We start from the raw sequence: 26,559 nt of genomic DNA on the forward strand, positions 1-26,559 counted from the left end.
TCTCAATTTTTTTTGTAGATTGAACCATTTCAGCAGTAATGCTTCGCTTTGGTTGCTCTGTTTTTTTTTTTTCTCGGGGGGGAGGGGTGGGGGGGGGTTAAAAACAAACAAACATTTCTTTGTTAATCTAATTCTTTTTGTTCTTTTTTTTTTTTTTTTTTTTTTCTTCGTCAATTATTAGTTTGCCCAATCTCTCATTGACGGTAAAACACAAGTGGAGGAGTACAACACTGAAATCACAAAGCTCAGGTCCCGACTTTGCCACTACTTATTTTCCTCAATAGGTAAAGATAAAATTAGCTGCCTTCTTTTTCTCTAACATTGGAAAATGTAACTTGTACTTAAACAAATTATATTTTGCAGATCGAACTAGGAAGTGCAGTCAGTGCTGGTGTGTGATTGCAGCCAAAGACCGGGTACACTATGACATGTCCTTAGCCATATAGATTGTTTATTTAATGGACTTTGTTCATTTGTTTTTTGTTTGTTTATTTCTTCTTCTTTTTTTTTTTTTTAATTCACAGGTGCAGTGCCAGAAATGTGGTGCATACAAGCACATGCGTTGTTCAAAGTCTGTTTGTGGCATCTGTATCTTCTGTGAGAGTAAGTCACAATATAACTAAACAATGTCCAAAAATGTTTAAAGTGAATTTTTTTTTCGTAATTTTGCCTTTGCACACCAGGACTGTGTAATTAAAGTGGACGTTTCAAGATCCAGTTTTTACACAAAACTATTTTAGACATAACTGTGTCGTATTGTGGGGATTTCTCTTCACAATTAAATTGATATAGTGCTGTTTATATCATTCTTCTTTATGTAACAGCACAGTGCAGCACAGCAGAGGGAAAGGAGTTGTGCAGCATAGTGGGTGGCTATACAGGAGGAGCAATAGAAGTAGCCAGTGAAGAATGTCATCAGGGAAAGCATCAGGCAGCGAATGACAAAGGAAAAGTTCCTAAGGGAGAGAACATCTGCAGCAAATCGACAAGTAACAGTGAGATAGGAAGACTGACAGTCAGAGATGAAGGTACACAGACTGAAGACAAAGAAAAAGAAACAGAAGTATACGGCACAAGTCTGAGTACAGATAATGCTGCTGCTGATGATGTTGACAGGATCGATGCAGATACAGAATTCCAAACTGATTCAGAAGGAACTAGTACAGTTTACAGAGTGCATGGTCGCTTATCTGTACCAAGCTCAAAAAAGAAAACCTACACAATAACAGAAGACGAGATCAAGCGCAGAATCAACGCAGAGAACATGTCAGTTCATGTTTTCAGAGGTTTGATTGGGGTAGGTATACATTTCGTGATTTTGATGTCACCTGAAATAAATCCGGGTTACTCGTATCAATGAAGTGACAATGTGGCTGGAAATTGTGCATTTGCTGCAACATATACACAATTACACCATGTAAACAAAAGCATTTAACTTTGTGCGCGTGTGTGTGTCTCTCTCTGCTCTTTTGGTGTTTGCACTTTTTCTTTTTTAGGGCCGTAAAGCCAAACTGCCCGCAATGATTCTTGACAGGCCTAAGAAGGCCAAAACTAAAGTAACAGTGTTTAGTGTTCTGAGTGAAGAGGAGGCTGGGGAGCTAGCCCTCGGGTTTGCCGGAAGATTGGCCTGCGATGTCACAACAGACATGGTCTGTAAAGGCATCGACCATTCAAGTGCTGATATGACAAAGTAAGTTAGTAAAACAATATGAAAGTTGTATCTTTTTTGGTATTATTTGTCATTTCCCCGTATTTGGGTTATTGGTGTAACATTGTTAATCTTACTTTCTAATAACAGACAGACTCTTCTCAAAATCCAACACAATCTTAAACATGAGCTGACTGATTCCTCAACCTTCAGTTTGCTGACACACACCTTTGGCCCCGCTGCACTGGATTCTGTCATTTCATTCCTGTGTGAAAAACTTGATCTTGTCTCTTAAATAATGAAACCTTTTGTGACTTTTGTTTGTTCTGTAAATCAGAATCTTGAAAATTGTTCATTGTTGTTCTAAGTTTGTGTTAACTATTTGGCAAAAATGATTGGTTCCTAATCCAAACAGCATAATGACTGTTCTAACACATATCTTAAAAATGCTACAAAGAAAGAAAATTATCACATATGTTTCAATATGAATGTAATTGTGTCACACTCGGTTTGTAGTAACTTTCCTGTTTTATTTTGAGTTTTGGTATGTTTACACTGTTATTTTTATTTCCCGTGTGTTCGTCTTCCCTTATTAGTTTTACTGTATTTAATTAGTCTGATTTAATAACTTATAATTATTTACTTTCCAGTGTTTATATATGCTCCTCGTTTGGATTATTGTTTGTTTGAGTTCTGCCTGTCTTTTCTATTAAAGATTTGGACTTTTGGACTATTAGTGGACCTCGTAGGTTTTTATTCTGTTCAATTGGTAATTGACTGGGTTTAATTTAGTGGCCTGGAAAACAGGCCGGAGGGGTCTGGTCATTTTAACCCCCTAAGACCCGAAATCTTCCATGGCATGCATTTTTAACTTCTCTTTGATATTTGGGCCGATTGGAACCCGATGAATGTAAAAAGAAAGAATTACCAGGTTTTGTTTTTTTTACCTAATTTTTGTTTCTGAGAAAAATGAGAGCCACATATGAGGACATTAATTTGAAATTTCGATAGAACAGTTGCAGTATAATGTCCTCATAACTGTATATCAGGCACTTGTTGATCAAGATTTAGTATTTTGGTCTAAATAACCCAAAATGTGATGTCCACATGTGTGGACGCCAGGCTGGAGTAAAGTGTTAGAGCTATTTATACCTATGTAAACTTTTATACACTGGTTTTTACCTGTCTTGTTTCAGAAAGGTTTAAAAGGGTAATGTCCACAGTTTATTTGTTTATTTATTTGTTTGAATTCAACATATTTTATTAAAGTAATTGAGCTTGAACACAGAAAAAACTGAATCAAATAATCATAAAATCAAATCACTTGCACTATACTAAAGTCTAATCTACTCTGAGCTAATGCCGGTTTCCAACACTAATGATCGGGTGAAGGAGAGAGATGAGGGTGTGCACGGCCACTGGTGCTCTTATCCCTGTTCTTTGTGATACAATCCAACAGGAAAGCAGTCAAACCCTTGGACATTAGCCAAGTTAACGTTCACAAATATATACACACAGAGGAACTCTGAGCCCCAATGTCAGCATTAGCACAAACATGCCACTTCATACCAAATCTCAGTGTGAGGTCAGGTGTTAGTCTCATTCCATTATTCTGGCTATATTTTCTTACTCATTACTATTAAACTTATACTTAAGACTAACTATTAACAAAATCACACCCCAATAACTCTGTTATTACACTTTGTATTTAATCATAAAAAGGCTGGATGTTGAAACCTTTTACTTCTATTTTGTATGAGCCAGGATTCTCAACAGCTGATACTCTATGTCCAAAAAGTGACAGGTATCGTTTTATGGAGCAAAAAACTTAAGAGCGCATATTTTATAAATAATACCAACAATTACAAATGCAGACCTTTAATAGTAATAAGTAATCCTTTATTTATAATGCATAGCAATATAAAAATAGTAACATATGAAAATATTACAATGGGCACAGATGAATTTGTATCAAAAACAGCAACCAAGCCAAAGTAATGAATAACACACATAAATAACAACTGCTTGAGAGACCAAACAATTTCTTTTCATCTGTTCCTTGGCAGAAAGTTAAGACAGCTATTCAGCTTTAGGTTTCAATAAACAGAAGTAATGGATGCAGTCCCTTTGAAATGTCACACAAAAGTCTACTTATGCATATACTTAGCTTTAACTCTTCTCTTTTTTGTTTTGTATTCCAAAAGGTTTTCATTTTCTCCAGAGGATGTCTCTCTTTCAGTGGTTATCGACTGTTCACATTCATTTTCACAGACTGTTGGAATGTCGATGCTGGCCGAACGTTTCTTGCTAGAATACAATGGCCTAATTTTGCGTGCATTCTCTGTCGTCTTTATTTCGTACTGGCATATACTTTTGCCTACTTGTTTTGTTTTTAAGACATTTGTATGCAGTTCATCTATCATTGCAGTAATACCCTCTGGAATGAATGCCCACTGTTTAACTGTGTCTAAAACAGCATTTAGTTTTCCAACCGCATCTTCTGTGCATTTTTTGTCTGTGCTTTCAACTACAGGAGTGTCATTCAAAGTTGATAGAGGACTTTTCAGAGAGTTTTTCATTTGTTTAAAATGGCTACAAGCCACCTTCAGGCAAGCACATGTGTTATAGTGAGAGAACGTACAACAAGTGCACTGAAGTGTTTCAGCCGATGCAAAAAAACACAGATTTCCAAACAAACTTGGCATTTTTATCACTTTCAAGTCCTCACAGTGTACAAAGTAATGCCTTTCTTTCACTGCAATTCTTGCCAAGGTAGAAATGTCTGTTTCCATGTTTGGATAGATGTCATTGTCAGCCTCTGCTAATTTTGCAAGTAACACTAGATGCTTGCAAAGAAGTCCTCGTAAGCCATATGTACAGTTGCAGTAGGACTCAACAGGGCAGACATCATACACCATGTCTTCTCTTGACTCAGATGGGACTTGATATGCATTAACTCCATGGCTGTTCTTGACTGTAATTTTAAGAGCCCAACCACTTTCCATCAGTCTTGAAGCAGAGTCTGAAACTTGAGACAAGGTGTCAGCAAACCTGTTTTTCATGCGGCCCACATCTTGCAGGGTTTTTATGACTGAGAAGTAGTCGTCGGCCTTCCCTAGGAGCACTTCAATCAGATCATCCAGACGCCTATTCTTGTAGCCAGATAAAAACTGGTATTTCAGGCGGTGGAAAAATCTGAAAAACAGTTATTTGAAATGATTAGTAACTGTAATTGAAGGAATTTAAAGTTTTAATCAAGACTGTATTATTTTTTAAAAAATTGGAATACCTATTGCACACGTCTTTTATAAAGGAATGCTCTGTGCCGGTTTAGCTGATTTAGGCAAATCCACCTACTCTGTTTTTTGTTGTGATAACATAAAAAACGCTGCTAGAATTTAAAGGATTTGCCTAAAACCTGTTCTGGCAATGACATGACGAACCTACTCAGTTTAGCCTCTTGGATTAAAGCATAATATCTTTTTTTCAGCAATACAATTGAATGAGGTCAAAATAATAAATCATACCTTTCAATCACATTGTTTGTTTCAGAACGAGCGTGACTGAAGCGACGGCCGTAGTCACACCACATGTGGCCAATGCCTTCCCAGTGCTTCTGAAAATACTGGCACACCAAAGGGTATTGCTTAAATGTCTGGCAGAACTCTGCTGATGTGGCTTTAAAGTCGTCCTCCTAAGAGAATTGGATGCAACAGAATATATTTCAATCCATTTAACAGACCTATTGAAATCTTTAATATTATGTATTGAAGCCCTTTTCCTTTTATTGAATAACATTAAGAATTTTAAGTTATTAATAATATGTCGTGTTTTTGTATTAAGAAGCAATTATTTCTTCCCTTACAATGGCTAAGAAGGAACACTAAACCTATAAGCATATTTGGTTTCAGCATCTGTCTGTGAAAGAATCCCACTCACAAGTTCTCCTGCACAGTGGGTGACACAATGATGTTCTGCACAGCTTAAGTACTTGTTTTGATAAGCAAGATAAGAAGCCAGTTTTAGAAATTGTTTCAAAAATCTATTTTGTATCTCTCTGTAACTTTTTTTAGCAACTGAAAGTTATTATGCTCTTAGTGTAATCAAGAAATCAAAATGTGAAATAGACAAATTACACTTACAGATGTGCAAGCTTTCAGCTTACAAAAGAAAGAAATGATTTCATTTCTCTTTTGGGTGTTAGAAAGCCCATGGACCCCGGACTCTGATTTTGAAAGCCATCGATTAACAGCCTGTGAATGTAAGAGAAAAAAAGTTAATCTGGAGAGAGAGACAGAGGAGCAGCTGTACAAAAAGCATAAAAGAAAGCTGACGTCCAAAAATAACTTTGTCACTCACTGGACAAGAGGACCTGTGCATTACAGAAATCAACCAGGCAAACATATTTTTAAATGTCAAAAAGAGCTTTGGGAAGCAGCCACCAGAAGATGAGTGCACTGTGGTCTTAAATGGATGGACATAGTCACTCAACATTTTATCCCTTTATATTCATTAACCTGAGTAGGTGAATATCACAATGAGGCAAATCATGACAACAGGACCCTGTTGTAAAAATGTGTTTCAGGTGCATCTTAGACAACGTGAAAAGAAAACAATGTGGTTTACCTGCAAGACATGGTACCAGCATAGAAGGATAGCTGACTCTGGAAAAACCTTCTGCAAAGCATTTATTTCCGCAAAGTCTTTGTCAACCATAAATGCTCTACAGAAAAAAAGAAAACACTAAATGAGATTAAACAGTATGAAAATGTTTTTGCTATCTCAAAGCACCACTTCAATGCCAAATTAAACATTTCAACTCACAAGTAGATATATAAAATACTGCATACAGCCTATAGGAATAACTTTAACAACTGGAAAGGAAAGTTTTTTGCAGCCCATGCTGCAGCTATAGCATTAGATTCTGGCATGTTATAACTTTTTTGAAAAGGAATTATTTCAAAATCAATAGCTGTCAATGTATTATTTACCTCGGGGAAGTTGGGAAATGCTCACAAACTATTCCAAGAACAGTTTCCAGGGTTTTCTGACTTTCGTTGCTGACAATAGCATAGGCCACAGGGACTCCATGCCCATGATCATCTCTTACAACAAGTGTGAATAAGGGAAATGAATACTGGTTAACGCAGTGCGTGGTGTCAACAAATACTAACTGTTTTGCATAGTTCTCCATGTTTGATTTCATTACAGGTGTCTGCAAAACAATCATTAGTTCTTGGTCAGATGTGTATGGTTGATAGAAGAGAACATGTTCTTGATGTTTTCCATTAAGTAAGGTATGTACACTTTGACTGTCTCCACAGTTAAAGTGCTTCTTCCTCATCATGCAGGTTCTAACACTGTCAATGTCACGTGGTGTGACAAAATGCTCTCTGTTGTGAAGATCTCTGTGTCCATGTTCTTTGGCCCATTTATGACATTCGGTTAGTATGATGGCTGGCTTAGTTCCAAGGGAAAGCAGTTCCTCAATCTTCCTCCTCAAATCACTGGAAATATTGTTGAAATGTGCGTCTTTTGGGTCCGAAGGATCATGCCCATCATGCTTATCATATGTACGCTGCACGATGACTGTGTGGTCTTTCCAACATTTGAGTACTTTAAATGAAACATAGGCCTTACAGCCCACTGCTCTGTAGCTGTTTCGACTTTTTTTCCCAGCTCTGATGCAGTTGAATTTGTAATAGTCTCTTTTCCTGTCTTTACCTGAGGCAACATTTAAACATTTATAATGTCCATGAAGGGTTAATGAGTTCAATTTTTCTAACACAACACTGAATGGGTCCTCCTGGCATTGTGACACATGCACACAAAGTTGTGTGTCTTTTCCAGTTCTTTTTTTTTTCGTCATTCAGAACACTTCTTCTAATTATGTCGTCCATTTCTGGTGGAAAAATAACGAAGGTTTAATTAGTCAATATTCATTAATTCATTTTAACTTGTTGTGGGGTTTTTTGCAATACAATGTAAATATTAAATATAATATTAAAAAAAAATATATATATAAAATAATATAAAACAAACAGGGGCTAAAAGAAGCTAAACTTTCATATGGTATGTCTCTGGCAACTTTAACATGATGTCCCAGGGACAACATCTACACGATGTCCCAGGGCAACTTCTACATGATGTTCCAGGGACAACATTTACGCGATGTCCCAGGGACAACATCTACGCGATGTCCCTGGGACAAATTTGTAAATTTCTGGATTACTGTTAATCTCCATAGAATCAAGAACTCATGTCCAGTTTCACAGCTATGGACCAGTTAATTATGTTTCCAGGTGATAGTTTGATTCATAGATTCAGCACACAACCATAAGTCTAGGCCTTTTAGTCCAGATTCTCTTCACTTATGTTTGTAAAATGATCAGGGGAGCTACTGCAATTTTGCCTGACCCAACCCCCGGGCCACGAAACACCCAAAAAGTTGGGGAACGCTGGTCTAGAGAACACTGGTTAGCTAATGCTGTCGTCAAGTAGCCTATCGCTAGCAAACAAACAGCAAGCCAAGTGAGGAACATATGTATAATGCTTACCGTTTATTAAAGGAAAGTATCCTAAATTGACTTCAAATTCGGCGGACAGGCGGCGGTTTTTCGCTTCTTCACTTGTATTTCGAAATACTCGAAGGCGGGTATTTCGAAGTCGCAAAGGAATGACGTCACAAGAAGGTGATTGGTCACTTGCAATGTTGAACCTGGAACAACATTAATTATGATGATGTGGGAACAATGCTGACACGAGGAAATCAGATCGTCCGGGGGAGAGGATGAGAGAAGAAGAGGCAGCTGTGCAGCGTAAACACAGAATAACTCCAGCTTTGTGTCTTTTTCATTGTAGCTGAAGTCCGGGACAAACTGTTCCTTTTCACCTCAATACCAAACGCTTGATATTTTCTCTGAATACGAGACGATTCCGTTTTTTACGGGACGGTTGGCAACTCTAATAATTAGCCTTATGAACAAAATAAAGTTCAACATCAGTAACATAGCACCCACCCAGCTGTATAGAAACTCTGTCATGCTAGCTAGTACGCAGTACGAAAAAGTCAACACAACGAAAATAAACTCCACCTAAACTTGGTTCATATCTGACCCAGATGGACTGCAGGTCATAACTTCTTACCTGAAGTTCAGTTCACCTGACACTCGGACCAGCAGCCGCTTCGGGTCTCTCCTCTTGCCTCCCTTTTCCTTCATCCACCTGCTGGCTTCCACCACTTGCTAATGTTATTGAATCTGTGGAAGCTCTGCGATAGCCACCACACGAAGTAACGAATAACAAGCCTATTTAAATCCCAGTAACGAGTAACGCCTTCCTGGTTTTGGCATAATAACTAGTTACCGTGCTCGTTACCACAATAATAACGTAGTTACTGTAACGCGTTACTTAATAACGCATTAGTCCCAACACTGCTCACCACATATCCAAACCAACATCATGACCAGCAGCTTTACAGCTGTGGCTCCAGCAAACATCAGCTGATACTAGTAATTAATATTAAATAAATTCTAACAACAGCTGATCAAGCTTAAACGTGCTGCTGTTGTTTAGTGCGACCTCTTTCTGGTGCAAAGTGGGCCAGCCTGGTTCTGCCGGAGGTTTCTTCCTGTTAAAAGGGAGTTTTCCTTCCCACTGTCGCCAAAGTGCTTGCTCACAGGGGGTCATATGATTGTTGGGTTTTTCTCTGTATCTACTGTACAATATAAAGCACCTCGAGGTGACTGTTGTTGTGATTTGGAGCTATATAAATAAAATTGAATTGAAAATTGAATTGAATTGAAAAATGTTTATAGAGGTCATACTTTTATCAAGGGGTATACATTTGTCATGACTGACTTGAGTAGCTGAGTAAGTTAAAGGGTTGCTAGATCAAGACTAGCAACCCTAAAACGGAAAAACCTTTATTATCTAGCGTGCATCAAGACTTAAAACATGGAGCAGTTGAGTCAGTTTTAATTCTCACATGTTTAAACTGCCTTGCTCACTACTGCTCAGGTTACCTGTTGGGAAGTTTTGAACAAAAAGCCTGTCTTCTAAAAGCTATATGGAAGTTCTGGAAGTTTTTTTTTCAATAATATCAATAATACATGAGTTCAAAATACAGTCGTGGAATGTGGAAGCTGCTCTCTTCTGTTGTTTTTTTGGCTACATTATTACATGCTGTAAATTCAATTCCAAAAAATTGAAAAAGTTCTACATTTTGTTTGTACATTTTTTTTTTACTGAAGCTCACTTGATAATTACAACAAAGTGACAACAAAGCCCAAAACTCGTGACAACCAATCCTATATAAGGGTTTCAATCATCAACAATGCATGCAAGTGAAACAGTGTGACAACCAACCCCAGTCAACCCTACTGGCAGTGCAGAGGATGCTCAACCCTTTGACACATTTAAATAGCGTTTATGGGGAAAACTCAAGTGATAGGTTTGTAGCTTGAACCTATTCGCTGGAACGTTGAGGACAATATAATTACACAGCAAGCAAGACACGAAGTAGGCAAAGTTCTTCATGTTTCTCGTGCATGGGAGAGAACCGGACAAACGCCGTTCCTTCGCTTGACCCCAGTTGCTCTCGTCCGTTCTCCCGTAACACTACTCTTTTATTGAGGTTACATGAATATGCATAGGTTCATGAACATATGACGTCTACATACACACAAAGAGTACCTTGCCTTTGTGTGTGTGTGTGTGTGTGTGTGCGTGTGTGTGTGTGTGTGTGTGTGTGTGTGTGTGTGTGATCTGTGTGAGGTCAAGATGTGACCCTGTGAAGACTCCCCAAAGCTGGTGCCAGGAGTCTAGCGGGTCCATCTGAACAAAAGGCTCTTATACTTAATGAGATATACGTGTGTTTGCCATATATCAACAAGAGAAGATACGACCTCTCCTAGGAGGTGTGTGATCTTATGCCAGAACACTCTGTAGAGGAGTGAACGCACTCCCCTCTTCATGCTACACAGAGTTGTTACAGACCTCCTAGGATGAGACATTCTTTCAATCTACAAATGATTATACACCTCTAAGCATATATGGTTAAATATTTCTAAGCATAATTGGCAATCAACAATACAAAACCTAACATCAAGTTAACGTGTCTCCTCTGAAGTCTGCAGTCTTTCATGTGAGACTCAGAATGAAAGCAGCTTTACTTCTTGCTCTGTTTGACCAGTTGTTCCACTTCCTTCATGAGGCGCAGGCAGAGTTCATCCTGCCACGGCAGAGCAACACACTGAACCGCCACAGGCAGACCCTCGCCTCCAGTCACTGCCTGAACACAAAAAAAACACACCTGTCACTTAACGCTCAGCAGCTGAACATACCACAGTCTTTTGCCTTCACCTACTGACAAACTGTGGAATTTCAGATACAGATTATGTATAAGTGCAAGGCCAGAAGACCTGCAAAAAGACTAAGATGAGACAATAAATGACAGAACCACAAGGAAATGATACAAAACACTGACAAATTTTGGAGTCACAATAGTCTGATCTGGTTCAGTTCTTGGTTCTGTGTAGGATGGATCAAATTGGGCAATGACCTTTCCGAAAGCACTGGAGGGTTGCCCATTATTGGACATTCTTTATGAGATGAGATGAGATGAGATGAGATGAGATGAGATGAGATGAGATGAGATGGCCTTTATTTGTCAGTTGCAGTTACCCACAACCGAGATTCAGATTCAGAAGACTTTATTTATCCCCAAGGGGAGATTAAGAGACTGACTTTGCCGACCGTACATACAATAGACAAACATCACATTGGGGAGACAGGTCAGGCTGGGTAGCTGGCCGGTCAGCTACACGAGCAGCGACCCGGGACCGAACAATGGAAAAATGCACAACATCAGGAAAGACAAGGAGAAAAAAGAACTCCCCCAAGACTGAGCTTCAACAGGGGGATCAGTTTGAGAACAGAAAAAAAACACCTCAGCGCATAGTACATGAAAAACTCTTAATACACCATAGAAACACATGACAAGCAACAGGGATGGATAAAAGGTGAGAGACAGCCACTGTAGACAGCGCATCCAGGCCTGCAGCATATGCGCTGGTTCCCTGTGATCCACCGTCTGCATTGGGAGGGGATAAGCATTGAAGGCATTTGGAAGGGGAGCGGGGATGAATGTATATCTGTGTATGTCCAGAGTTCAGCTGAGAGAGTATCCTTTGCCCTGCCAGGCTAAGTAAACAGTCTTCCAGCCAACCCAAGTGGCCTTGCGTAGGATAGGGGAGGAAGAGTCTAAACACCGTCCGTTATCCGGGAGAATTTGTTTTGTTCAGCTCCAGCCTTGAGACCACAGCTGTTGCCGAAATGGTAGCTACATGAAATGATGGTGTTTTTTTCCTTTAGTGCGAACAACTTACGTGAATTTCAAAGCCGTTCTAGCAGTCCGACACTGGTCTCTCAATCTCCCGTTGGAGAGCCGTGAGCTCAAAGAGCAAATTCTGAGAACTCAAGACCGCCGTGAGCTGTTATTCAATTTTCGCTCATATATATATATATATATATATTAAAAATTGGCAAAATGGAGAATGGCTGATTTTGAAAAACAAAAACTATTTAGTACTTTATATTCTTTCTTTTATATTTCCAGAGGTCTAAATTGCAGTAACAAACCCTTTTTAATCTTCACAGAGGTGTAATAGGAACATGACTCTGATGGCCGTGTCTACAACAGCACAATTGAAATAATCTGCTAATATTCATTCATTTATCATATTCATATAAATCAGATACAGAGTAAGACTGTCCACTTCAACCTTACTTTCACATTTAAGTTACTTTGCAGCCCTCCTGTAGGCCCCTCACATGCAGGAGGTGGAATGTAATGTATGAAACTTATGGGCAGTGGTTACAGTCTTGCTGCCTGTATGTTAGAGTTCTCACTGACTGGTTGAGACGGTTGGTACCCTCACTTGACTGATGTAGTTAAACAACTCCTGCATGACTCATTTCAATCTCATCTCTGCTTTTGACAGATGATGTGCTCCTGTTGGCTTTATCAGGTTGTGGTATCCAGCTCTAACTGGAGCGGTGGGTATAAGAATTTGCACTTCCAAGTCTGAGACTGTGGTCTTCAGCCGGAAAAGGACGGAGTGCCTACTTTGAGTCAGGGAGGAGTATGGTCATGAGCTTTGGGTTGTGACCGAAAGTTCAAGATCGCAGATCCAAGCCTTCTCCAAAGGATTACTGGACTCTCCCTTAGAAGTAGTGTGAGGTGTTCAGCCATCCGAGAGAAGCCAGAGTAGATCTGTCACTTCTCTACATTGAAAGGAGCCGGTTGAGGTGGTTCGGGCATCTGATTAGGATGCCTTCTGGACACCTTCAGGGTGAGGTATTCCAAGCATGTGCTACATTGGAGACATGATATCTCTCATCTAGCCATAATAAATTATCTATAGTTTAAGCTTTACATCTGTGTCTCCCAGAAGATTATTTCTGCAGGAAAACCTGCTGTCACAGTAGCTTAAACTACACTATGTGTTCAATTAGTCATCCCTCACTGGCATGTGTTACTTTCCTCTTTCTTTTTCTCTTTTTTGAGTAATGACACCAACTTTGATACACCTCAAACAGGCAGAAACATTTGACCTCACACAATGCAATTAATTTGCATGAGTGTAATGTCTTTGATACGCTGCTTAGAAATGGTGGTTCTCAAAGTGGAGCCAATGAGAACCCAATGAGGTCAGAGAACTGATTTGCAATTGGAATCGCTAAATTCTTATCTATTCCCATCCCTACTTGGTAATCTGTATGTTTTTAATCACATCTTTGTGTAGCATTCCAAATAAACTGACGAGTGACTATGTTTTCAATCAGTCTTATCTCACTGGTACATGTTGCCTACCTCTTTGAAGAGTTTGTCCCACATGTCCTGATAACAGCCCTTATAGTGCTTGAGTTCCTCCTCATCCTTTGCGGTCACTGTGGAAACAGTGACTACACCCGCAGGAAAGTTAAGGAGATTGTAGACAACTGTGTAACTAATAGCAGCTGAAATAACAGAAAATATAAATATATTATTATGTAGAATATTTATTAATATTCAATATAATAATTAATATTGAAATTTATTTGTCCAGGCTGTCAGGCTGCTCTTGCCAAAGTAATGTTAAAAAAAGCAGTTACAATCAAAGAGTCAAAGTTGTGCTGTGATTCAATGCAAAATCACAAAAAATAATCCATTCTCTAACAGGGAGTTTATCAGCAAGTGTTTTGTGGCTGAAATTGGACAAACTGTGATAAACAGAACACTATGTTGTCACTTGTACTGAGTGTATCATACTTGGAATTTTGCTACAGTAAAACAAGTTGTAGGCTGGTCCAATCACAGGGCACAGCAGTACATCGATGTTGCAGCTCCTCCAATGTGCTATTGTCTCTTGAATGTAGTCCTAAAGAAAACACAGGAAATCTCAATTTCATCTTCAGATTTTCATACGTGACCATGCATCATCAGCTGACAGTACCTCAACAGCAGCATGTTGCTTCCACAGCTCAGGAACAGATCTAAAAATGAAGCATATCATTCCTAGAACATGTATAATATGAAAATCTAACAAAGGATGAAGTACAAATAAAACATTTCAAGAATACTTTCTCACCGAACTCCACAAAGAGCCCTCATGTTGGCAGAGACACGAGGAGACTGCAGATAGATAGATAGGTATGCATTATTCTGCTAAATCACTCAATCCGGTGATTTAAATAAACAGACCATCTATTTGACTATTTTTGTATGCGTCTGTCACAGAATTGGAGGGCTTACCTTAGATTTGAGCAGAAATGAATGGATTGTCTTATACCACTTAGGAAGACGGTAACGATGAAACTGTCCCTTCAGACAAGGGTCCTCGGGTCCCCCCTTCCTAAAAAGAAAGGGCTCATTAGCACATAAGAAAAAAGCCTATTTTGAGATACTTAACTAATTAATGGAATAGTTTCAAAACCAGTCAACACCATCGTGTGCTCAAGAAGACAATGGCAGCATCTCTAGGTATTAAAAACCTATTAACTAAACTGTTAAAAGAAAAAACTCACAGTTTGGTTAACAGGCTGGTACCTCCATCTGCTAAATAACCCTTTACCATTAGTTCAGGGAAAATTTCATCCATCTTCAGTGGATGGTAAGGGACCAACTAGAGAAACAAAAGCCAACATTAAAAAACATGACTTGAAAATGATTGTTATATGTTTTTGTTTTTGTGTGTGTGTGTGTGTGTGGTGACGTCTTACTGTGTGTCCTGCTTGCTCTAACAGAGCTTTCACCTCTCTAACGCCTCGGGCCATGCTTGGAGATGGATGCATGTAGCCATCGTTTTCCAAACAACCAATCCTTAGAGGTTTGGTGGTTCTGTATCTCTAAGAGGGAATCACTTTTTGTTTTTAATGCTCACATGAAATGAGACCATTTATGCATATATATGCACAGGCAATTACAACAAAGGATTATCAACAAGTGACATGAATCCCACAGTACAAGACACACCTCCATGTTAAAAGGTAATGGTGGAACAGTGGGGTCCAAAGAAAACATGTGGTCACAAAGAAGTGCCTGCATGCACAGAGCCAGGCTGTCCACATCTCTTGCCATGGGTCCAGGTGAAGATAGCACTAGTTTAACATGAAACAAGAAGCAGTAAACAAAATTCCCTGACTGTTTTTTCCCAGGACTGTCTATCAGTATCCCAATTTTGACTCTGTATATATGTAGTAGGGGTGCAACGATATTCGTATCGATATTGAACCGTTCGATACAGTGCTCTCGGTTCGGTACGCATATGTATTGAACAATACAAAATTTGTAATTTATTTTATCAGCTTTCCTTCTGACGATGCTGTCTGTGTTGAGCGCTCAGTGAATCTGCGTTCGACTACTCCGCCTAGGCTGCACTTTTGAGCGCAGATCCACTGAGCGCTCAACACAGACAGCATCGTCAGAAGGAAGAGCGCAGGGCAAGCTAGCGAGACAGAAGCTAAGCTCTCCTTGCAACATGGCAAATTGAACCTCCCCCACCCTCATTCAGATCTGGCCTTTGGAACTATTTTGGTTTTCATGTGACGTATGACCCTGAAGGTAAGCGAGTCATGGACTAAAGTAAAACAGTATGTTGGATGTGCCATGCAATGCTCAATTACATGGCTGGGAACTAGTGCGTTAGCGCAGTTAGCTCGTTAACGTGTTGGCCGTCTAGCCCCATGCACGGGTGATCAGGGGTAGCTCGTTAACGGAGATTTGCAGTGTTGTGGCGTTAAGGTCATTTCAACGAGATTAACCTGACAGCACTAGTGGGAACACAACGAATATGACTGCACATTTACGCCGACATCATCCTAGTGCAAAGACAAGTGGAAGCAGACAAAAACAACAAGCGCGTATGCTACAAACTTTAACCGAGTCATTTAGACAGCCGTTAGCACAGGATTCTCCTTATGGGGACCTGATATGTTTAATATGCTGCTGAGAATATAGCCCAGAAGAAGCGTATAGTATAGCTTTTACTTTGGAAGGAGCCATTTCTCTGTAATAAACTCTCTTTTCCAAAGATGAGTGATTCCTCAATTAGATACAGGGCTCGCAATATCGCTAGCCCGACGTCCCGGGGCTAGCGATTTTTCCAGTCGGGCTACCAAAATCTATCTCTGCCCTGCCCGTCGGCCTATCGTAGGAAGGAAAAATATATGTCAATGCTTTTGCATTCTTTCAGAAATGTAGCTGGGTAATTATGTCATTGGCATCGGTGAGCCACTGTCAATATGTGACATTGAAATCGCGTTTGAATTTGCGCTTGTTTTTTTGCTTTCACTTTGCAATCGCGCAAACTGTGTATAGAGAGCGACAGCACTGATTGGTGAGTGACGATAATTTGTGCACCAATTCCTCTGACATCGTCTTATCAATCGTTAGCTTACTACGCAAACATGACAAGTGAAATCTCCCGCAGCAAGCTTAAACATGTGAGAGGTTGATCGCGCAGAGAATCGCTGAGCGTTATGTGTGTGTGTGTGTAAGAGCAGCAGGATATATATTTCAGTTCTGCTGAGCCAAATAAGACAGGTCAGGGTGAAGAAGTGACAGCCAAAGAAAAGCTTACCACAAAACGGAGAAGTTATGACAAATCAGACTATAAGGCAAAAAGAAAGTGCAGCTTTATGGTTTCATGGACAAAAGAATTTCTGTGGCTGTGATATGATGAGCTAAATAACCAGGGCTGCACATAAGTGGTCTGCAGGTGCGCATTCGCTGTCAAAATAAAAAACACGCACAAGGGTTAGGGTTAAATTTAAAAACTGTACTTTTGAGTTAAAATATATATTTATAATTTTAATAAATGACAAATTAAAAAGGCATGAACATTTTTTTTGTATCGAAAAAATATCGAACCGTGACACCAAAGTATCGAACCGAACCGAACCGTGAATTTTGTGTATCGTTGCACCCCTACTAAGTAGATATGTCACTTACCTGACTTTTGCCCTCTATAAGTTGGACAAACTCCCTGTGAACTAATCATTACACAAAAGGTGAGATAAAAGTTTTTTTCAGCAATGTATAATAATTTTCCAGGAAACTGACTGAATGAGACCCACCTGAGCCGACCCGCTGTTGGTTTGAAACCACAGATTCCACAGAAGGATGCAGGAATACGGATACTGCCACCTAGATCAGTGCCTATACCAAGCAGGGAGCCCCCTCCCCCGATGAGAGCCCCCTCCCCACCAGTTGAACCTCCAGAGGTCTTCTGGGGGTTATGAGGGTTCACAGTCTGCCCGTAAATAGGATTACTGCAGTCACAGCTGAATTTGAACAGACAAGAAGGTGAGAAGTCTTTGCATGTTATGCACATGTGGAATAGCAAACACAACTGACTGAGTTTTAACCACATCAGACATAAAAGGCAGATGGGGTATTGTCATCACCCCTCCAGGTGGGCAGAGTGGATACCCAAGTTTGTGAATGTGATAACTCCAGAATTAAGTGAGGTGACATAGGAATTTCGAATTGGTGTATCTTCTAAAAATCTTGGATGACTTTGAATCTCAATGACTTCGCCCTTAAGGTCATAGGTCAGCTTTTCTAAAAATTACCCGGATTTTCAAATTTATGCCATAGGTGCATCTAGGAGGCTGACGGGCAGAAATGGCAGACACCGGTATTTTTAAATTGGCTCTAGATTTATGTCAATCACCAATAAAAGATTTACCTCAAAAGACCTTGAGGCAAGTTGGTTTTCACAAAGGGAATAGCTCCTTGTTTCTTCAGGACTTGAACAAGCACACTGTCCTTTTCAGCGGGCTGGTCCAGGTTAATGATCACACCACAAGAACAGTCATGATTCTTGTGTTGTGAAAAAAAAGAGAAAGAAAGAAGAAAAAAGATGATAATTGTGCTTCAAAGATGTGAATAATAATGCTTGGGAATGCTATAAGTTAGACATAACATAGAAATTAGTTAGAAATACTGACCAGAAGGCCTGCAATTGATATTTGCATTATTTAACCTTTGTAATACCTTAAATGCAAGATTTTCTTTAATGCTAACTGGAACTCCGTACAAGAGACCATCCTTGCTGGAGCCAACAGTTGTCAGCTGGTCCAAACTCTCCAGCAAAATTTCAGTGCAGCAGTTCAGCTTTTTGTTTACAGCCAGAGTCTGTTGGAAAGGAAACAAGCACAGACAGTTTGAGATTAACTTATCTACCTTGAAGGGACCTTGATCTTTGTAATCACTCTGTAAAATATTTAACTCTTGTTGGAAACATTGAACCTTTTGGTGTATTTGAGCTATTATGAAAGATTTGTGTCATGTTGGATACTGAACCTTTTCCATGTAAGAGTAAAGCACATCCTCGGGGGTAAGTGAGCCTTCCTTTAGCTGCTGTGTCAGCTCAGACAGGGAGAGTGTCAGGATGAAAGCAGAGTCGGTTGTCGGATGCTAGAAGACACAGACCCACACAGAATCATTATGTCATTAAAAAAGCTGCAGCAAACAAATAAAAGCATATGAATGTAGAGATTTTCCACTTCTTTACAAACTCTGTCAAACGTGACAATGACAATTCACAGTGCTTAAATGGTGTCAATGGAAAATTGTATTTAGTAGTCAGTATAATCTTTTAGTGATATAAGTTTGCATATGGTAGAATACTGCATGTAGTTATTTGTATTAGGAAATATTTAACCATGTATGCTTAGAGGCATATAATTAATTGTGTAGTGACAGGATGTGTGATCTCTAACAGGCTGCAGGCTTGGTGTGCACTCCAGGAATGCACCCCCACGTCCTGGGAGCATGAGAGTTCCTACCTTGTTTTATCGTTTTACGGTAGGATTAACGTAGCTATGTCTGTTTTAGTTTAAGTGCTTTAACTGCTGGACTTCCTCACCGTGTTATCTAAGGTGAACCATCTAGGGTGGGGGAGACTACCGTCTTTGTGACCAAGGATGTACCTTTTGTGCTTTCATGTTATATGACCCTTTGATCAGCAACACACACACACACACACACACACACACACACACACACACACACACACACACACACACACACACACACTGAAGTATAAAATAAAGACCGGGGCAGTTTCTCAGCGCGAGTCTCAGTTTGGAGGCTGCCCTTGCTAGCAAGAAGTTCTGTGTGTTTCTCTTCTCTGAGTCTTTACTGAAGAACTGTTTTAGAACATTTTCCCTAACAAATGGTCTCCACAATTACCAGATTTAAATCTGACAGAGCACCCTTAGGATGTGGTGGAACAGGAGATTTACATCACTGATGTGCAATCAACAAATCAACTGCAACTGGTAATGCTATTGTGTCAATATGGACCAAAATCAAACAAACGACTTAGAATAGCTGCATATTATTGGTGTGCTTTTAACTTTTATTTTAATGCTCATGTTTAAAAGCCCTCCTGCCAGCATGGCAGGTAATGGCCCATTGAAGTTGCCCGTATATGACTTACTTTTGTAACGATTTTGAAATGCTCTAAATAGAAAAAATCCTGTTTCCACAGGATAATTTCACCTTAGATCAACAGTATACAACCTCACGATGTTACCATATCAATTTCAATTACTTTGGAAAGTAAAATCAGACTGACTTGATATTGACATGGTATCACTGTGGGGCTTTATACTGTAAATACAGAGTGAAATTATCCTGTGGAAACAAGAATTTTTCTTTTTAGAGCATTTTGAAATCGTTAGAAGAGTAAGTCAAATATGGGCAATTTCAGATTTCTGTGGTTGGATAGTGTTGATATAAAATGCAACTAGTCTTTGTAAATATGACTTTTGCTTTTAACTCATTCACTGCCAGGGTTTTTGAGCATTTTTACTCATTTTTGAAGAGCCACAGAAAACTGTGTGTTATGATCATATAAACGCTGAACCTACCAAAATGAAGAACAGACTCATTTTCTACCATTTTCCATTCTTTAGTAATCAGCTGTAGAAGAGAGGTGGGTTCCACCAAAAATGCCTGTTTTGACCACAAAAAGGGAGAAAACGAGCTTTTTGTGAAAAATACATTTCAAGCAGTCTGATGTTCACTGACAAGCTGCCCGAGGTTGTATTCTAGCCCCTCCCATTGAAAAACGTAATTGACGTCTATAGACGTCAATGGCAGTCAACGTAAGTTTTTCAATTGACATCTATAGACGTCAATGGCAGTGAATGAGTTAAGAGCATTCTGAAGTCATTGAAAGAGAAGTTCAAAAATGAAAATTCACAGGGCTTTTACTTTGAAATCCAAAAGGAGATGGCTTTAATATTGACATGTTATTTTGAAATCAGGTTTCAACATCTTTTGCCATAATACTTTGAATACACAGGGAATGTAAAACAAAGTGGAGGCTGGCTTGACTGCAATGCTTGAATTGGAGGCTGGCTTGACACCAGTGCCAGGTCTGAACTAAAAGCACATAATTTGTTTTGATTTCTATCTAAAGAAAAAGTTAAACATTTCAGTGTTTAAAGCTCTGAACGCTCACCGACTGTTTGTACCGGAGCACCGCCTGCTCTGCCCGCTGCAAGCTCTCATCTCTCCTGTTTCTGGCTCTCTTGATCTTTTCCTCTGCCTGTCGGAGGCTGTTGATCTTTTTCACCCGCACAACCAGGTATCCCACAATGCAGGCAACACCAGTGAGCAGAGCCGCTGTCCAGTTGTCCATCTTCACTCTCTTAATAAACGGTTCAGTGTTCTGCGTGGTTTTCGTCTTTGTCCTGGGGCTGTAAATCATTGGCGGAGCGGGTAGGGAGGCTTACTGGGCTTAAGCCCGGGTTGTTTCAGAAGCCCAGGGTCTTTTGGAATCTAGTTTATTTCACAGTTAGATGCCTGACTGACAACTGTATAAAAAACGACACAATATTTGAGGCACATAGCGCGCCGACTGAGCACAGCACTTACGCACGTGAGCGAGGGGGGAGAAGCTGCTGCCTGCGAGTTTTCTGTAGAAGTGCAGACAGAGGAGAGCTTAAGTTTGACCAGGTACCAAAGCAAATCATTCCTACTGTACAAATAATGTAAATATGACGGTGTATCACAAAAGATTGATATCAAACTGATCACTTGACCCATATTACGTTACTTGCTCTTCGAGTGAATCAACAAATGGCGAAATGAAAAGCCGAACAACAACAATGCTGTTTTTTTCAGTCTTAGCTTACATGTATGTTTATTTCATATTTTCAGTTGTTACCCTCCACAGCTAAATAAAGCACTCTAAATCGGTTTCAGTTATGTACTGATGACCACAACAATGGACATAAGGGGCTTCTTTCAAAGAAATAACTCAGGTAGATGTTATTTTATATATTATGCTTTGTATGTTGTTCAGTATATTTCTATGCAAAACAAGAGGAATTTCAATACACAGCAGTCTATTCACTGTTTAAACCAGATATTTACACTTTAGGGGGAAAAAAACATAAAACATTTTTTTTACTGTTGAACATCAATTTAGTAATTTTTTTTGTTTTAGATAAATAAATATTGAAATATTTTTTGAATTAGTTAAATGTCAGAGTAAAGAGAGAGAGAGAGAGATGTCTATTTTTTAGCACTTTCATCAACCTTCCTTTCATATCAAACATCCTTGAAAGAGTAGTTGTCAAACAGCTAACAGATCATCTGCAGAGGTTTATTTGAAGAGTTTCAGTCAGGTTTCAGAGCTCATCACAGCACAGAATCAGCTTTAGTGAAGGTTACAAATGATCTTCTTATGGCCTCTGACAGTGGACTCATCTCTGTGCTTGTCCTGCTAGACCTCAGTGCAGCGTTCGATACTGTCGACCATAATATCCTATTAGAGCGATTAGAACATGCTGTAGGTATTACAGGTACTGCACTGCAGTGGTTTGTATCATATCTATCTAATAGACTCCAGTTTGTGCATGTAAATGGAGAGTCCTCTTCACACACTGAGGTTAATTATGGAGTTCCACAGGGTTCAGTGCTAGGACCAATTCTGTTTACATTATATATGCTTCCCTTAGGCAGCATCACTAGAAGACATAGCATACATTTACACTGCTATGCAGATGACACCCAGCTCTATCTGTCCATGAAGCCAGATGACACACACCAATTAGTTAAACTGCAGGAATGTCTTAAAGACATAAAGACCTGGATGGCTGTTAACTTTCTGCTTCTTAATTCAGATCAAACTGAGGTTATTGTACTCAGCCCTGAAAATCTTAGAAATATGGTATCTAAGCAGATTCTTACTCTGGATGGCATTACCTTGGCCTCCAGTAACACTGTGAGGAACCTTGGAGTCATTTTTGACCAGGACATGTCCTTCAACGCACATATTAAACAAATATGTAAGACTGCTTTCTTCCATTTGCGCAACATCTCTAAAGTTAGAAATATCCTGTCTCAGAGTGACGCTGAAAAACTAGTTCATGCATTTATTACTTCCAGGCTGGACGACTGTAATTCATTATTATCAGGATGTCCAAAAAACTCACTGAAAAGCCTTCAGCTGATCCAAAATGCTGCAGCAAGAGTCCTGAGAGGGACTAGAAAGAGAGCAGATTTCTCCTGTTTTGGCTTCCCTTCATTGGCTTCCTGTTAAATCCAGAATTGAATTCAAAATCCTGCTCCTCACATACAAGGTCTTAAATAATCAGGCCCCATCTTATCTTAATGACCTTGTAGTACCATATCACCCTATTAGAGCACTTCGCTCTCGCTCTGCAGGCCTACTTGTTGTTCCTAGAGTATTTAAAAGTAGAATGGGAGGCAGAGCCTTCAGTTTTCAGGCCCCTCTTCTGTGGAACCAGCTTCCAGTTTGGATTCAGGAGACAGACACTATCTCTACTTTCAAGATTAGGCTTCAAACTTTCCTTTTTGCTAAAGCATATAGTTAGGGCTGGACCAGGTGACCCTGAATCCTCCCTTAGTTATGCTGCAATAGACGTAGGCTGCCGGGGATTCCCATGATGCATTGAGTTTTTCCTTTCCAGTCACCTTTCTCACTCACTATGTATTAACAGACCTCTCTGCATTGAATCATATCTGTTATTAACCTCTGTCTCTCTTCCACAGCATGTCTTTTATCCTGTCTTCCTTCTTTCACCCCAACCGGTCGCAGCAGATGGCCCCGCCCCTCCCTGAGCGTGGTTCTGCCGGAGGTTTCTTCCTGTTAAAAGGGAGTTTTTCCTTCCCACTGTCGCCAAAGTGCTGCTCATAGGGGGTCATATGATTGTTGGGTTTTTTCTCTTTATCTATGAAGCGCCTTGAGGCGACTTTTGTTGTGATTTGGCGCTATATAAATAAAATTGAATTGAGTTGAACTGAATCAAATTTAGGAGTATATATGCACGAAGTTTATTGTGTCTTTAATTAATAAGAAAACTCCAGACGATTCCATTCTGAGCTTAAGAAACTTCTAATAGGTTAGTAGAGTCCACGTGGATGCATATAAGACACCCCAAAACACAGAGCCCGTTTCTTTGACATGGGAAAATCAAGAGATATCAAGCAAGACACCAGGAAAAGAATTGTGGAGCTCCATAAGTGTGGCTCAATTTCTCACCCCAACCAGTCGCAGCAGATGGCCCCGCCCCTCCCTGAGCCTGGTTCTGCTGGAGGTTTCTTCCTGTTAAAAGGGAGTTTTTCCTTCCCACTGTCGCCAAAGTGCTTGCTCACAGGGGGTCATATGATTGTTGGGTTTTTCTCCGTTTCTATGAAGCGCCTTGAGGCAACTTTTGTTGTGATTTGGCGCTATATAAATAAAATTGAATTGAATTGAATACAATTTGGGTTCCATTTGCAATTAAAAAATACAGACAATTTCTCTCTTTACTTTGAAATTTAACAAATATGTTTTTTATATTTATCAATCTAAAATAAATAAACATTTAGTCTGATTTGATGTTTTACAATTAAAAAGTGTTTGTGTTTTTACCTGAAGAGTATGTAAACTGTATATTTGATGATGTTGGTGTTTGGCTTGATTGTCAGCACAAAGAGGGAGAGAGAGGAACAGAGAGGGAACAAGAGCAGGTGAGACAGACATGTTAGTCAAATGGTTGTTTGCCAAAACTCATCAGAACATGTATCCAGTCCCTAGTGTATCTTTTTAGGTTTGTTATTTTTCAAATTCTATATTTATTAAGTTATGCAGGCTTGTTTGCACAACAAGGCTAAATAGTTATGTAAACTTTTCTGAATCTAAATAGTGTACTTTGGTAGAATTAAAAAATAATATGGTACAAATTATGTATTGAAAAGCAATACTTGAATAATATTGACCCTGAAAATGTCATCAATAGGTTCGCAAAACTCAGGCCTCAATGATACAGTCTCATGTTACCACAATAAAGAGGTGTTGTCAGTGTCGTGCAGGTCTATGATGATTTTCAGTGCTACTATCATCTAGTTTTGATTCTGGTTCTGTCTTGGTTAAGCTCTAAAGTAGTCCAGATTTTGAACTGTTGTAGTCCTGTTTTAATTCCGGGTCAGGTCAAAATGCAATTGACTGCCTTCTGTTGTGTGATCGGAAGAGGTCTCTTGAAACGTCATTGGGAGTGTGAGGTGAGATAAGCTCTCTTCTGTGGGAATTTGTAACATGTGTTTTTGTACATTTTAACTTGTGTGACCACAGGTTTTTATGCTGTGTTCAGCCCTCTGGTTCTCCAAATGATACTGTCCCTCAACGATTGTTAAAGGAGATTGCCTAGGACAGGCTGTTCTTACTATTATAAACAGCAGTTTGATATCTGGTGTAGTCCCTGCTCATTTTAAGCATGCAGTAGTACAACCCTAGTACAACCCAAGAAACCTGTCTTGCAGGCATTCATGGTACTGCTTTGAATTGGTTTAGGTCTTATCTTTCTGTCAGAACTGTGTTAACTTTTTAGTGTATGAATCCTTTTCTGCTGCTCTTCAGTTTGAGGTTCGCAATTCTAAGGCCTCTGCCCTTTTCATTACATTTACAGCCCTTGGGAACCATTCTTAAAAGGCATGGATTATCCCTCCACTGCCAAAAACTGCCAGATTTATCTGCCTCTGAAGCAGAAAGATGCTTTCTCCATTAAACCGCTTCTGGCATGTCTAGAAGATATTAAAACATGTATGGCCCTAAACTTTTTAAAATGTAATTCAAGCAAAACAGAGGTGATTGTGTTTGGTCCTAGCAGAGCCCTGGCAGGGCTGGCATGGGAAGAAGCAGTTATTTAGTCTATTGGTTTTGAACCTGATGGATCTGAACTTTTTCCAGAGGGCAGGATGTTCAGGGTGTATGATCTCTGGTTGCCAATCTCGACTGATTGTGAACGGTCTGTGAGAAAGTTTTTGGAAGTCCAAGTTGGCTTGGCTATAAGGATGTCTGGGATGATGGTATTGAAGGCCAAGCTGAAGTTAAGGAAGAGCATCCTTACTGATGTCCCAGAAAACATAGGCAAACAGGATCAAACTGCTTTAATTTAATCTAATGTGCTGATTTTATTGTTTTAATTGAATTTTGATTATCATTATTATTATTATTAGTTATTTTAAATTAATTTATAGGGTTTTTTATGTCAAGTGTACAGCACCTTGTTTTCAGCTGGGAGTTGTCTGAAAGTGCTATATGAATAAATTGATTGCTTCCTAAATAAAGCTTGAGCCAAAAAGCGAGTGCTGTCAGGGCACACAGTGACATATCATAAGGTCATAAGGGAGCGACTGTCAGAGTTTTACCCCTGATACTGCTGGATAAACAGAAGCTCACCCAGGAACGAGGTCACACAGAGCTCAAATTTTCACTCGCGAGACGGAAGCAGTTGTCTCCAGCCCACTTCAACTTGCTTTCCCTCTGCAGGCTGTTTTTATTGGTTACACACATGAATATTCATAAAGCTTGTTGCTGTATTACCTATGAGAAATTGCTATAACTGGTTACAAAGTGTGATTGTGCTGTGCCAGGAAAAAAATCTAAGGAGTGAAAGGGTCAGACCCATACGAGCATAGTGGAGCATAGTGGAGTAAGGACGTTAGCGTGCTGCCCAACTTGATGACCAAGATGAAGGAAAAGAAAAACAGAAGGGAATTATTGCACATTGCTGGGTAGAACTTTTATCTTTGTTAACACCTTTTGTGTAATGATTAGTTCATGAGTAGTTCATCCAATTTATAGAGGGTAAAAGTCAGGTAAGTGACATATCTACTTACTGGACCCATGGCAAGAGAATGTTCTACGTGAACAAAGGCGTAAAAAGAACACAGTGTTAGTTGTTTCCTTATTTCTTATTAATGTTCACAGTTTGAGCTGCTCTAAAATGCTTTTTTTTTTTTTAATTTACTCATTAACCAGCAGCCACCAACATCAGAAAATGAATACAATACAGAGTGAGTACACCACTAACAAAAATCACTGCTATGTGATTAACAGCCC

General features: G+C 39.5%; 3 protein-coding genes across 11 annotated transcripts in view; 1 reads left to right on the forward strand and 2 right to left on the reverse strand.

Annotated features, from left to right (window-relative positions):
• Positions 1–2,384, forward strand: part of LOC146679971 (uncharacterized) — a 94,121-nt gene extending 91,737 nt beyond the window's left edge. For all 7 annotated transcript variants that reach the window (XM_085449755.1, XM_085449757.1, XM_085449758.1 and 4 more), the window contains 6 exons: positions 182–284; positions 364–416; positions 525–603; positions 825–1,297; positions 1,497–1,690; positions 1,799–2,384. In XM_085449755.1, coding sequence (XP_085305881.1) covers positions 182–284; positions 364–416; positions 525–603; positions 825–1,297; positions 1,497–1,690; positions 1,799–1,943 — 1,047 coding nt within the window. In that variant the 3' untranslated portion in view covers positions 1,944–2,384. The remainder of the gene's footprint in view (positions 1–181; positions 285–363; positions 417–524; positions 604–824; positions 1,298–1,496; positions 1,691–1,798) is intronic.
• Positions 2,385–3,521: 1,137 nt separating this feature from the next.
• Positions 3,522–6,707, reverse strand: LOC146679977 (uncharacterized). Its single transcript, XM_085449767.1, has 4 exons — positions 6,275–6,707; positions 5,791–5,901; positions 5,176–5,342; positions 3,522–4,843 (listed from the first exon to the last, which is right to left on the reverse strand). Exons 1-4 carry the CDS (start codon positions 6,362–6,364, stop codon positions 3,796–3,798), a joined length of 1,416 nt encoding a protein of 471 aa, XP_085305893.1. The 5' UTR covers positions 6,365–6,707; the 3' UTR covers positions 3,522–3,795.
• A 763-nt stretch (positions 6,708–7,470) lies between these two features.
• On the reverse strand, positions 7,471–21,121 carry LOC146679978 (vitamin D3 hydroxylase-associated protein-like). Of its 3 annotated transcripts, XM_085449765.1 has the most exons (16): positions 20,668–21,121; positions 18,498–18,611; positions 18,189–18,329; positions 17,881–18,014; positions 17,267–17,473; positions 17,142–17,182; positions 15,165–15,289; positions 14,912–15,037; positions 14,717–14,814; positions 14,445–14,544; positions 14,281–14,324; positions 14,146–14,185; positions 13,962–14,070; positions 13,524–13,669; positions 8,206–10,940; positions 7,471–7,550 (listed from the first exon to the last, which is right to left on the reverse strand). In XM_085449765.1, exons 1-15 carry the CDS (start codon positions 20,914–20,916, stop codon positions 10,818–10,820), a joined length of 1,797 nt encoding a protein of 598 aa, XP_085305891.1. In that variant the 5' UTR covers positions 20,917–21,121; the 3' UTR covers positions 7,471–7,550; positions 8,206–10,817. The 3 variants fall into 3 exon arrangements, with proteins under 3 accessions (XP_085305891.1, XP_085305890.1, XP_085305892.1); XM_085449764.1 differs by having other exon boundaries at positions 17,142–17,473; XM_085449766.1 differs by lacking the exon at positions 20,668–21,121 and adding an exon at positions 20,072–20,270 and having other exon boundaries at positions 17,142–17,473.
• Positions 21,122–26,559: the final 5,438 nt, after the last annotated feature.

Source organism: Copadichromis virginalis, linkage group LG23 (genome assembly GCF_057382275.1).
Source record: "Copadichromis virginalis isolate Kocher_CV1m ecotype Utaka linkage group LG23, C_Virginalis_male_GT1.1, whole genome shotgun sequence".
Lineage (NCBI taxonomy): Eukaryota > Metazoa > Chordata > Actinopteri > Cichliformes > Cichlidae > Copadichromis > Copadichromis virginalis.